This window comes from Scedosporium apiospermum (genome assembly GCF_000732125.1).
Source record: "Scedosporium apiospermum strain IHEM 14462 chromosome Unknown SEQ_SAPIO_0121, whole genome shotgun sequence".
Classification (NCBI taxonomy): domain Eukaryota; kingdom Fungi; phylum Ascomycota; class Sordariomycetes; order Microascales; family Microascaceae; genus Scedosporium; species Scedosporium apiospermum.
In genome coordinates this window covers 816,440-828,200 of record NW_015971822.1, presented here as the reverse complement: position 1 = coordinate 828,200, position 11,761 = coordinate 816,440, and the positions used below count along the sequence as shown (strand labels likewise).

At 52.8% G+C, this 11,761-nt stretch overlaps 3 protein-coding genes and 1 pseudogene across 3 annotated transcripts; 1 reads left to right on the top strand and 3 right to left on the bottom strand.

Moving 5' to 3' along the window:
* Window positions 1-136: 136 nt before the first annotated feature.
* On the bottom strand, window positions 137-1,167 carry SAPIO_CDS8301 (uncharacterized protein; the record flags this gene model as incomplete). Its single annotated transcript, XM_016789963.1, has 2 exons — window positions 137-871; window positions 958-1,167. 2 exons carry the CDS (start codon window positions 1,165-1,167, stop codon window positions 137-139), a joined length of 945 nt encoding a protein of 314 aa, XP_016640226.1.
* Window positions 1,168-3,294: 2,127 nt separating this feature from the next.
* Window positions 3,295-5,912, bottom strand: SAPIO_CDS8300 (uncharacterized protein; the record flags this gene model as incomplete). Its single annotated transcript, XM_016789962.1, has 4 exons — window positions 3,295-3,464; window positions 3,668-4,071; window positions 4,201-5,107; window positions 5,471-5,912. The coding sequence occupies 4 exons, from the start codon at window positions 5,910-5,912 to the stop codon at window positions 3,295-3,297; spliced, it is 1,923 nt and encodes a 640-aa protein (XP_016640225.1).
* Window positions 5,913-6,771: 859 nt separating this feature from the next.
* Window positions 6,772-8,139, top strand: SAPIO_CDS8299 (annotated as a pseudogene; the record flags this gene model as incomplete).
* Window positions 8,140-8,269: 130 nt separating this feature from the next.
* Window positions 8,270-10,216, bottom strand: SAPIO_CDS8298 (FAD binding domain-containing protein; the record flags this gene model as incomplete). Its single annotated transcript, XM_016789961.1, has 3 exons — window positions 8,270-9,340; window positions 9,418-9,817; window positions 9,891-10,216. 3 exons carry the CDS (start codon window positions 10,214-10,216, stop codon window positions 8,270-8,272), a joined length of 1,797 nt encoding a protein of 598 aa, XP_016640224.1.
* Window positions 10,217-11,761: the final 1,545 nt, after the last annotated feature.

The following is an 11,761-nucleotide window of genomic DNA, read 5'->3' as shown; positions in this document are numbered from 1 at the left end:
ATCATCAATTGATGCTCTTGGCCCCTGATGGCCCATCTTTTCTATCAAGGAAGAACTCTTATAAACAACCACCCGAGGGAAGCGCCGAACAGGGCTCTAATGTTATCGAGGGAAGGACAGCATTCAATAGTGTAACTCAGAGTTCGGTATCCACTTCATCGTCTTCAGAGTCCTGATAGTCAGATCCCTCGTCGTCATCATCGGCGTCATCGCTTCCCGAGCCATTGTCGTCGTTTGGGTACACCCAGCGTCCACACTCGCTGGTGGTATCATCATCGGAGTCACAAGGAACCCAGATGGGTTCATTGGATTCGGCGAAGGGGCTAACGTCAGAACCGGCGGACAAAAGCGCAGTAAGATCTGCGTCCGTAACTTGTTCGACCGCGTCCGTACTTTCCTCAACCGCGTCCGTACCTTGCTCGACCTTGGCCATGGCCGCCAGATAGAGACGGTCGACGGCCTGGGCGCTGGCACAAGAGGGTCGCTGGTGGCGCCTGCGGTAGCCAGGGTCGGCCATACGATCGAAGTAATGAAGACGCGCCCGATAAAAATAGCCCATTATCTGGGCGAGACCAGTGGGGTCCATCGGCTCGGTCCACGAAACGGAGTTGATGACATCTCGAGCCAACGCCGAGTCAAACACAAGAGCCTTTGTGAGGCGACTGGCTGCGGCGTCAAAAATCTCGACCAGCTTCCGATCAAAAGCGGTTCTATTAAGAACGTTAGAAGCAGCTGCGAAGCACTTTTTGAAGGCCTTGCGAACCCTTCGAGGGGCACGTTCCACGTCATCGTAGCAGTATCCGGCCCGGGGCCGCAAGTCGGCGAAGGAGATGATGAGATCAGGCCGGTTCTGTAGAGGGGCGTTCGCGTTCTGCAAATGCGCATGTTAGTAACTTGCCAGTTGCATCATCAAGTTCGGGCTTAGAGCTAGGAGAAGCGAACGTAGGAACCACTCACCATAGTTCCAGGCTGGGTAGCGGGCATTGGGTTGGCGGAAGGCGTGGTGGTCTGGGCTTGGGGCTCGCCGGGGGGACCATGGACGTCGAGGCCAACGGAGGAGGTGGTAGAGACACCAGGGGCGGTACTGCGGATTGGGAGGGACAGAGTCTTGGCCCGTTTTCCCGCAGGGATCGCGGGCGGTGAAATCGAACGACGTCTCTTTGCCATGTCAAAATTAAGAGGATTGAGATCAAGGAGTGCCTGTCTCGTTGCAATCGAGTCAGTTGACACGAGTCACAACTTTCTGGGCGCTCGTTTGAGGGACAATAAATACGAGAGGAATAGACGTACTCGAGTAAGAGGGGGATAGGGAAAGCAGGTGAAGAAAAGAAGGGTTTGCTCTAGGGCTAAAAAGAAAAGAAGGGGAAGAGGTTGAAGTTCGTGGGGCCGCTGAGGGAAATCTTACTTCCTGGTGCTGCAGATTTTTTTTTTCTTTTACCGGACGAGAATGTCAGTAGTTCCTGCCAGACCTTAAAAGAGAAGTAAACCCTGAAGCTGAATCAGGTCGGGATATTAGAAGATGTCAACTCGGGAAGGTCGAAACTAAAGTCAGTAAGAAATCATCTTACATCACGAGCACATAGGCGACGTAAATCGCCAACCAAGTCGCAAGATTAGAAGACCAATATCAAAGAGCGAAGCGGAACTCCAAGCCGAGGATAATATCATTATATATCAATACAATATTTCGTCATAGAGGGCGCATCGGGCCGTTTGAAGGAAAAGAAGAACAGCGGCGACGGGGGAGCCCAATAAAAAATAAATGATTGAAATAGGGAAAAAAAAAAAATGATTGCCCACCCACCATCCCTGACCTGCCCAGCTTCCCTAGCAGGTTGATCTGTTCGATGTTAGCCTTGAGGTCTGAAGGGTCGGATTACTGACTTGTTATATTGTTATGCTGTAGGGGTGGTTAGTAGGGAGCATCATCGCATCAAATCAGATCCAGGACAAGCGTGGCAGATGTAATGATGCTTAAAGGGGCCACCCGGGATTCGAACCCGGAGACTTCACTCCATCAGAAAATCTGAATGGAGAGACCACTACACCAAGGTGTAGTTGGTGGTGATGACTCCAGGCCAATTTGGTCCCTATAAGGGATATTCCAGAGCGTGAGCGGCTGTTCAATTGTGGAAGGAGCAAGCAGCTAGGGCAGGCGCTCCTGCCGTGAAGACCAGCACTCAATTTCCAACCGTTAGAGAACAGCAGCTGTGACCCCTAGCCGTCATTGCCAGAGACCACTTCCGGGACTTGAATGTGTGATGACGGTTGAGGGAATCCTCCAAGACAGCCATCCACCAGCTCCCAAGTGACGAGCCGAGCGCACGACGTCCGCGCCTGGTTCTGGAAGAAGCACTGGTAGGCTCTATCCCCGGTTTTGAAGCACAAATGGAGACGCCGTCCAGTTCGTCACCGCTCATTTTGATCCCGATAAACCCAGGCATAATCCCATTCAAAGCAATCAGCAATCTGCCCAGGCAGTGTGGGACTTTGCGGCATGTTGCCCTCCCCAAATATCCCCCAGTCCATCTTGAAGGCGGATATGAGAGGATCTCGAGGATAATACGTTATATTCGAGCCATATGAAAGCACGAAGTAACGCCGATATGGCCTACTTCGTCCGGCAGACTCAGTAGCAGATAACCGAGACCAGTTCTCTTCGAGAGGATCCTCACAGCAAAATCGTTCGGGCACCAGGCTTCCGACAACCAAAGAATACCCCCCATCCATATCTCTAAACCCTTCGACCACTATTCGCAGTTCTTCCCAGAATTCAGTGAAGGAATCTCCGTTTCGCGTGAAGGTTATCGCCCATTTCGTTGGCACCGGGTCATCCATTCCGCTTTCGCCCCGACTGTCTCATTCCCAACCACCCACACCTCAGAAATTTTTCGAGATACCAAGATATTTCCCTCTCCAGCACCTCCGCCATCGAAATATCCCTATTGAATGACTTTGGGAAGCGTTGTCGGTCGATAAAGAGATTCTCGTCGTGTGAGGTTGAGTTAGAGTTGATGAGGTGACGTTGAGACAATCATTGATCCAATTTTTAGCCGACAGCCTGCCGACCCACCGCCTCCGATCTTGGCCTGCCCGAGCTCGCTCTCTCCCTCACACCAACCAAAATCTCGCGCAGTTTTCGTCTTCGAATACACAGTCTAATGGAGCCTACACACGCGGGGGATCCAGCCCAGGGGAATCACCCACGCCCGAAGACGAAGAGGAAGCGATCCTCAAGCCGGAAAAGCTTTCCCAGCCTTCCCTTACCCTTGCGGGCTCGCTGCATGAGGAGGTCTAGTGTGTATTCCCAGCACCAGAACCGAAGGAGCCAGGTGCTGAGCACTCAAATTTTACAGATGCCTCGGGCGTTGAATTAGACCCCTCGGTTCCGTGATGTATAGCGTTGCTGCCACGATTGGCTTCGGGGATGGCGATGCGATCGAGGAGAAAAGGTGGCTCCAGATCTGCAGAAAATTTGTATCAGTTAAAATAAAAGAATGGAGGTAAGAGGGCGGTGATTGAATGGCTGAAAGCTCTTTAAATACAATCAATTAAGCTTGTTCCTTTTAAAAATCAATTGGTATAATAACGCTGAAATTAACCACCTCTCAATAGCTCTAAATAATCTTATAGTGCCGCATCGGCAAGTCTTCCCAGACCCGGTTACAATGAGTGAACCCGATCCTTTGAAAGGTGCCATCCTCCAGATCCACTGCTACGATGGCCGCGATGCTCACCATTTGTCTTCCGGGCCTGGGTTGCTCATTCCAATAGTCCGCATCAAAGTTTGCCTCTCCAAACGGGTAGTGTGGGTTGACAAATCGACGCGGTTGGATCGTTTCGCGGTAGATGGCTCTACTGCGCATCAGTTCAATACATACGACGGGTTTCGTTCTTGCCAAGGCCTCGTCCTGCTTAGCGTCGAGGATGAAGGTACAACTACTGATCTTGTCACCGGAAATCTTCGCCCACCCTCCCAAGGTAAGTTCGAGAGGGCCAGTCATGGTGATAGCGCAAGTGAAGAGGGTTAATGATCCGCCTGTAAGGTGACCGAATGATTCCTTCGAGGCTCTTATGCATTCAATGTGTGATATTTTTGCATATATCCCTTTGTCGGCGTCGTCTTGGGAATTCCAGGTACCTGTCGCGTTGCATAACCCGCCTCGTCGAGAGGCCCATGAAAAAGAGGGCGCGACGTACTCGTCGTGGCGGTAGCATCGCTTCGGACAATCTTTCTCCCTGTGGGATTTGTCGCAGAGTTCCGAGCAAGGCCCGAGCCCCCACGAAGACGACCATTGGAGGCCTAGATATAAGTCGGCTTCCCAGAGGCCGGCATAGTAGCTCCCGAGAGCTGGTTGAAGGATGCTTGCCATACTTGAGAGCGCCGGGAGAAGATCAGTCCACTTTGTCAGTCTCTTCTCGCAGTAATCTTCCGTGAGACGGCGGTAGGCGTGCAGGACTTCCTTCGAGGCATCAGGGCTGATAGTCGGCTGGCCGACGGATCTTAACGATACCGCAAATGGCTTTTTGAGAGACTCGGCTCGCTCAATCTCCCCTCTCGAGGCCCCGCCACACTCGCAGCTCAACGTGGTGTTACACTCAAAGAGAACCTCGCTCTTCGTGAAGTGCATGATACGTGGCGCTAGCATGCGCTCTTGGAAGCACCACCCACGTTTAAAGTACTCACTGCACCTACCATCCTGAGTCGTCTTGACAAATTGCCCGTGGTTGTGAAGCTGCCTGGCGAATATGTTGCACGCCTGGCCATCTCTACCTCGGACCGTCGCCTCGAAAGGCCTTTTTCTGGAAAGGTGGCAGCCGCCATCGATATGCGCCTGGATTTTGCCATCCCAGTCATGGGTTGGGTGAGCAGCCACCGTGACGTAGGAATTTCTGTAGTATTGGCCCATTTTGGCGGCTTCGACCCTCCAGTCATCCAGGTCATTTTGGATGATGCACAAAGAGTCGATCCAGAGATATTTGATCTTTAGTTTGATACATATCTCGACCGCATCTCGAAATGTCTTTGGCATGTCTCCGAGGCGAATCCCCAGCAGCATAGCTCCTATATTGTTCGTCTTCGTCTCCGCGCCGGTTGGCTTAGATGCTGCCCAAACATGGCTTAGAGCGACGTATCTCCCGGTTTTGTTTTTTGTATTTTCACGGAGCCTGATGTGAGCCGGAAGGGTACCGCAGCTAGACGCAGAGATTTCAAGAAATCGAGATGGAAGAATGCTCTTCTCGGTCCACGGGCATAATTCGTGATTGGAAAGGCAGACGTCGAGCCAGGTATTTACAAGAGACCAGCAGGTGTCCGAGAAGACATTTTCGGCTATCCCGTCCTTGAACGGTAATCTTGGCCACGGAATAGACCCCGGCTCTGTGCCACCCCTATGTGAGCACTCAAGCATTTCAAGTTTTCCACTTTCTTCAGAATATCTGTGGGCCGTTTTCGAGACCATGAGCTTACCCGCATTCGTGTAGACCCACAGGTCAAGTTCCGGAGGTCGATCTGTCCCGCTTGCCGTAGAATACGCGATGTTGAGGTTACCTTCCTCAGAGGTAATCCGGACGCCAACGTTTTCTTGATCCGGTGAACCTTGAAGGCTGGCAACTACATTTCCGAGAGGGCTGTCGCTGTGGTGCTCGACCGCGCGATACACAAAATCGCAGAATCTACATCCCGATCGACTTCGCTCTAACTCGACCAACGTGATGGCACTCCACCCGATCGCTATGGCGTGGACGCCGCGGCACTTGTTGCAGATGTATCCGTCAGGAGGCGAGAACTCGAATGAGGGATTATTGATGTATGCGACACGACTGATAACGGGGTGCGTCTCTGTGTCGCCTCGAACAAATACCGGCGCAAATCCGTCGGAATCGGAATCCGTATCCATGCGATCACTCATTTTGAGGTGTTTGCTAGCAAACCAAGCCTCCGAACAAAACTGGCGAGAATCTATCGCTAGAGCCCCGCCTCACTCGTTGCCAATTACCTACAAATATGCTTCCATTGGCCGCCACCAAAGTAACAGCATGAAGGAGGGCAAGGCTCAGTAGACCAGGCTGGGTCCGGACAACCCAAGAACTTGAGTATGAGAACAAACCCCAAAATTGCCTCCTATTCATTCACTGTATGATACATTCCGACCGGTTTGCACGATTTGCTCCAGAACAAGCCTCAATTCTCGCTCGACTCCAGGGATTCTGGACTTTTCTTACTCTGCCGGCTGGTCCCTTGGTATACCATTGCCGGGAGATCCACTTCTCCTTCACTGCACCGAACCCGGACGGAAAAGCAGTTTGGCTCGTTGTTTCATTGAAGGGAGACAGACGGCTTTGGTTTCTAGTAAGTGATTGAGGTGAGCAAAAGGTCTCGAAGCTTGGAGATGTTTTGGAGAAAAGAAAATGAAATAAAAATAAATAAAAAATTGTCGACAACCAATGCTCACTTCTCCTCCCCTGAGCTTCTCCATTACGCAGCTCCATCGCGTACGAAGTAATACGAAGATTAAAGCACAATGCGCTAACTCACGCTATTGATCTGCAGTGGCGGAGCAGCCTCTAGGGAGCTCTTCAGCTCCTTCAGCTGAGCTCTTGGCGCTTGGGGATTGGGAACATTAAAACAGAGAGTACAAAACTATGATGGGCCCAATCTCATGTAAATCTCGGACTCTCACTGTTCAATACGTTCATCACTGTTCAATTTCTTAACCTCGAGATATCCTGCTCCTGTCTCAGGTCACCGACACACACGCATTGATCGCAATGACCAACACCAGTCTCACTCCCCGCGCACTTCCCCGCAACCTCTCCACAGCAGCCACCACAGAGCTTGTCCTCTCCGCCATTCACGACCGCATTATCGGCACCATCATCGGCTCCGCCCTCGGCGATGCAATAGGCCTCTATACCGAGTTTCTCTCGGCCCAGATCTCCCAGGAAACTTACCCCGCCCGGCGCTTCGCACTAAGCCCCGCGGAAGAGGCGACTCCGTTCCGCAGGGACTATCACCGCTCTCCGCACAAACCCGGAAACTGGACAGATGATACCGATCATGCACTTCTTATTCTCCTGTCCTTCTTGCATAATGAAGGAAAACTCGATCCACAGGATTTTGCTGCGAGGTTGAGCGTGTGGGTCAGCAACGGCCTACGGGCTCTAGACACACTTCCCTTGGGTCTAGGTCGGACGGTGGGGAGTATTGTCGGCAAGAAGGTCTTCACAGAAGACCCAGAAGGAACGGCCTACGATGTGTGGGTAAAAGGCGGGAAGGACATTGCGCCAAACGGAAGCTTGATGAGGACGCATCCCCTGGGCATCATGTGCATTGGCAAATCGCAGACGGAGACCTTCGAGACGGCGGCTCGGTTCTCCGTCATGACGCACGTGGATCCCCGATGCGTCATCTCCTGTGCCATAGGCACAGATCTCGTTCGTGGTCTTGCGCTTAGCGAATACACGACAGAAACCGACATTGACTCCGTCATCGAGGCCGCTCTGGCGTGGTACCCACCGTGGGCAGCCGAGCACAATGAGGAGCTAAGTCGCGAAGCCGATCCGCCCCTCAACTTGGAAGAACTCCTGCGGCACGTCAAGGCGCAAGACTTGGCGGGCTTAGAGTTGGACGATAGCCAGAAAATGGGCTACGTCTACAAATGCCTAGGTTCCGGAATTTTGAGTCTGCGTCTGGCCATGCGTGCCGTGGCTTCTTCGCCCGCGCCGCTTCGGACGCAAGCCACGATCTTTGAGGAGATCATCACGAGTCTCATCATGCGAGGTGGTGATGCAGATACGAATGCGTGCTTCGCGGGGGCGCTTCTGGGTTCGTGCCTCGGATACAAAGCCCTACCAATCCATTGGCGAGAAGGTTTGAAATATGGAGAATGGCTGATGGGTAAGGCAGAGGGTCTCTCGCGGACACTCGGGATAAGCGCCGGGCCGTACAATGGCAAGGAGGACAAGGACACCGCTATCGACGGTGGGCGAGGGTTATTGACACAAGCTCAGATGGAAGAGAGGTTCATGCGTCTCCAGGGACGAGTTGCACAAGAGGAGCAAGAGTACAAAAAGAAAAAGGAGGCAGAAGAAAAGAAGGCCAAGAGCCTGTTTTCAAAATTTCAGAAGAGCAAATAATCCAGAACACGATGAATTATGAGTTACGCAGCAGAGTATATTCGATGAAGCTTACACGTGTATGAGTCTATTAGTGCATGGCCCTTCATTGACCATTTCAATACTCCCTCCCTCTCTCCATATTCGTCATTTATTCAATACGCTTGCAAAGACGAGTACCGTACTCGATGACCTCCCATTCCTCAGTTCCAGGAGTAGAAACGGCGTAGAGAATTCCGCGCGGATCCCACTTCTTCTTGAGTGTCTTGAGGTCAGGATAAATATCACCCCAGAAATGCTCCTGCCAGTTAGGCTGGAAGGGGTCAGCCTCGTTGACGTAGCTGGCACCATAAGGACCGGCGGCCCTGAGAGCGGCATCCTGGACGTTGGTTAGGACGTCCTGGAGATCGGCTTTTTCGGCCACAGAGGCGTTCTGAGGAACCGGGAGGATAGAGATGATGAAGTCGGTACCCTTTCTCCAGAGAGGGTGAGTTGCGCTCCGAGCAACGGGAAGATTATGGCCGGCGTTGAAGAGATGACCGACCATGAAGCCCTGATTGACAAGGTCCTCACGGGGGCTTAGGACGGTTTTAAAAGCCTCGATGATCTCGTCATTATTCTCCTCGACATCCCTGTGGGTGAAGAGCCAGCCTCCAGTCAGGGCGAAAGCACCGGCGCCCTCATCTTCGAAGCGGTCAAGGTACAAATCATGAAGCGACTGATACTCAAAGACGCTCAACTCGTGAGGAACCCCAGAGGCCTCAAAATCAGCAACCATAGGTGCGAGAATAGCCTCGAGCTGAGCAGCGGTCTGATTAACAGCGACGAAGGGCTTCGCACGGAAGAGCATAGGGCCGATCTCAAAGTAGACGTAGAGGCCGCTGTCGACAAAGTGGTTGCTGTGCTTGTGGAAGATGCGGACGCCCTCCCAGAACACATCGGGGTCGGAGATGGAAGTGAAGTTGACGAAAAGGTCCGCGGCGGCGCTGGGGAGCTCAGGGTAGGCACGGACTGTGACGGTGAGGACGATAGCGTATGTAGAGGGACCACCTCCCTTGAGGGCCCAGAAGAGCTCGGGCTCGTTGCCGGCGTTGACGGTTTTGTACTCGCCATCGACGGTGAGGATGTCGAATTCGAGGACTTGGTCTGCAGCCATGCCGTAGAGCGTGGTAAGGGGGCCATGGCCACCGCCTTGGATGAAACCCCCAGCAACACCGACAGTCTAAGAGCAAGCAAACCCCATGTTAGCAAATGGGACTCCCCGAAGCTCATTCATTTTTGTCTCTCTAGTAAACTTACCGGGCATTCGCCCGTGACGACGGCAAGCCCCTTGGCAGCCACGGTCCGGATGAGCTCACGACCTTGAACACCAGCACCAATCTTGACCGCCGGACCATCGTAGTCGCCAGGTCCTGTGAAGCTGTCAAGAAAGTCAATATCCTGGAAGACGTGAGTGTTGATGATGAGGGCACCCCAGCCAGTGCTGCGGCCAATAAAATCGTGCCCGGTGTTGCGGATGATAAGACGAAGGTTGTGCTTGCGAGCAAAGTCGACGCCGGCCTTGATGTGAGCATGCTCCTTGGCGAGGACAACGTAGACACCGTAGTAGCCAAGGGTGCATGGCTCCTCGGGATTCTCGGTGGGAGTACAAGTGGCATTTGTGAAGTACTTCCACAGGTTGAGAGCGTCCTGGTCGGTTCTGGTAGGACAACAACCGTCAGAATTTCACACAATAAGGTGCAAGGAGCTTCCGGATTTTGGCTTCTACTTACGTCCACTGCTCTGCGGCATAGTTGGCAGTAACCTCGGCACACCTTTCCGCATCGTAAGTCTCCAGGGTTCCGAGAGGGCCTTCGAAGGTGTTGTGGCATGCCGCTTCCGGAGGTACGTGGATCACAAGGTTGCCATCGACGGTTGAGTTTAACGTCTTCCACTCCTTGCTCTTAGGCCAGCAGTCATCACCAACGTAGCACTTGCAGCCATACTGCTTTCCTTCCCACACACGGGGTACGAGACCGGCAGGACACTTGGCGGCCTGGACAGTCACGGTCTGGAGGGCGAGCAGCGCTGAGGCTGCCAGAGACATGAGGCGGCCCATATTTTCTTCTCTCGATCCCTGGATCCTTGGTCCTTTGCGTCTTTTCTTCTGGTGGGTAAGGTTGGCGAAGAGAAAGAGGAGGAATTAGAGAGGGTAGAGAAAGGGAGGAGAGGAGAGGAGAGGAGAGGAGAGGAGAGGAGAGGGTAAACCGATGAGCTGGATGTCAAGCACTGGAGAAGAGGGTGGACTCCAAGACCTCAGAAGAAAGACGCTTACGATGCCTGCGCAGGGAGCAGTAGATGGGCCGATGAAGACAGACCACCCATGTCTTATAGGCCCGGTAAAGGTCAGAGTACAGACTAGGAAAACCGGCCGTCAACGTGGAGAGAGCACGGGGTATTTACAGGCGCCTATGAGGCACGAATGATTGGTGCCCGGCTTTTGGAGCCGCTATACTTCGTAGTTGTAATAGATCCTCCCCGGTGCATCCCGGGTGTCTCTCCGTAAGTACGACGTTGGCATCTGGGCAGAGAGCTGCCAGGAAACTTACACGACAGCTCAATGACACCAGGTACCAAGTGTACCAAGAAGAGCTGGTTAACGAGTCATTGTCAACCCTCAAGTGTCAGGGCAAAGTACGGATGAAGTATGGGCCCCCTTGAAAAGACGGCCGCCGACAAATTTCGGGATGAATTCTTCTACAGAGCCTTTGCGCAAGGGGGTGAATATTTGGACCCGAGAAGACTACTGCAGCAGCTCATTGTTACAATACTGCGCGCGAAGCAGAGCACGAGGTCCGGGATTTGTCTCTCTCCGAGGGATGCTAGGTCTTTGGGTCTTTGGCAGGTGCATCAATCTAATAATAACACGCAGGACGATGGGCTTGGCGCATGCGCGGAAATGCAGGTGCGGACTCGAATTGGAGTTGGACACCGAATACTGTGTCAGGTTTGACTGTGAACCTCGTCAAGCTTCCGGGTCGACCGTCTGCAGAGCAACACTACTGCTACTCCATGTTAGTCCAGATGACGGAGGTTTTGTTCGATTGGGAGGGTTTCCGGGACTGCAACCGACGGCGCTATGGCCCGGAAACAACGCAGGCCCCATCCGTACCGTGGAAGTGAAGATGACCATGCCAGTTGAGGCTAAGACAAGCTAGGATTAGGCCGGGAAAATGGAGCTTGGACTCTCCGGGTCCAGGAAGCACGGAGCATAGCACGAGCTTGTTCTTCGCTCCCAGCACTGGCCCCAGATTGCAAGAACGGGCAGACGCTGACGCCTTACAAGGTGAAGAACTGCAAGGATCATGATGTTAGATTGCCTGCAGAGGCTGCAGTGCTTACAGAACGGGCGCGAGGTCAATCTCGTCTCGCAGAGTTCCATTCCCCGTTGATTTCAGGCTCAAGAAGAATCGCAATTTCCCAGTTCCAAGTTCTCTCGAGTGTAACCCGACCAATTTCTCGACCTTTTTTTTTTTTTTTTTTTTTTTTTTTTTTTCCTTCTTCTCCTTCTTCCTAGTATCGCCCGACGCCCACTTGTCCTACGACTTGATCCTTCGCCCTACTCGTCTTAGCATCCTCTTCTTGAGGATCCTGACTGTCTAAT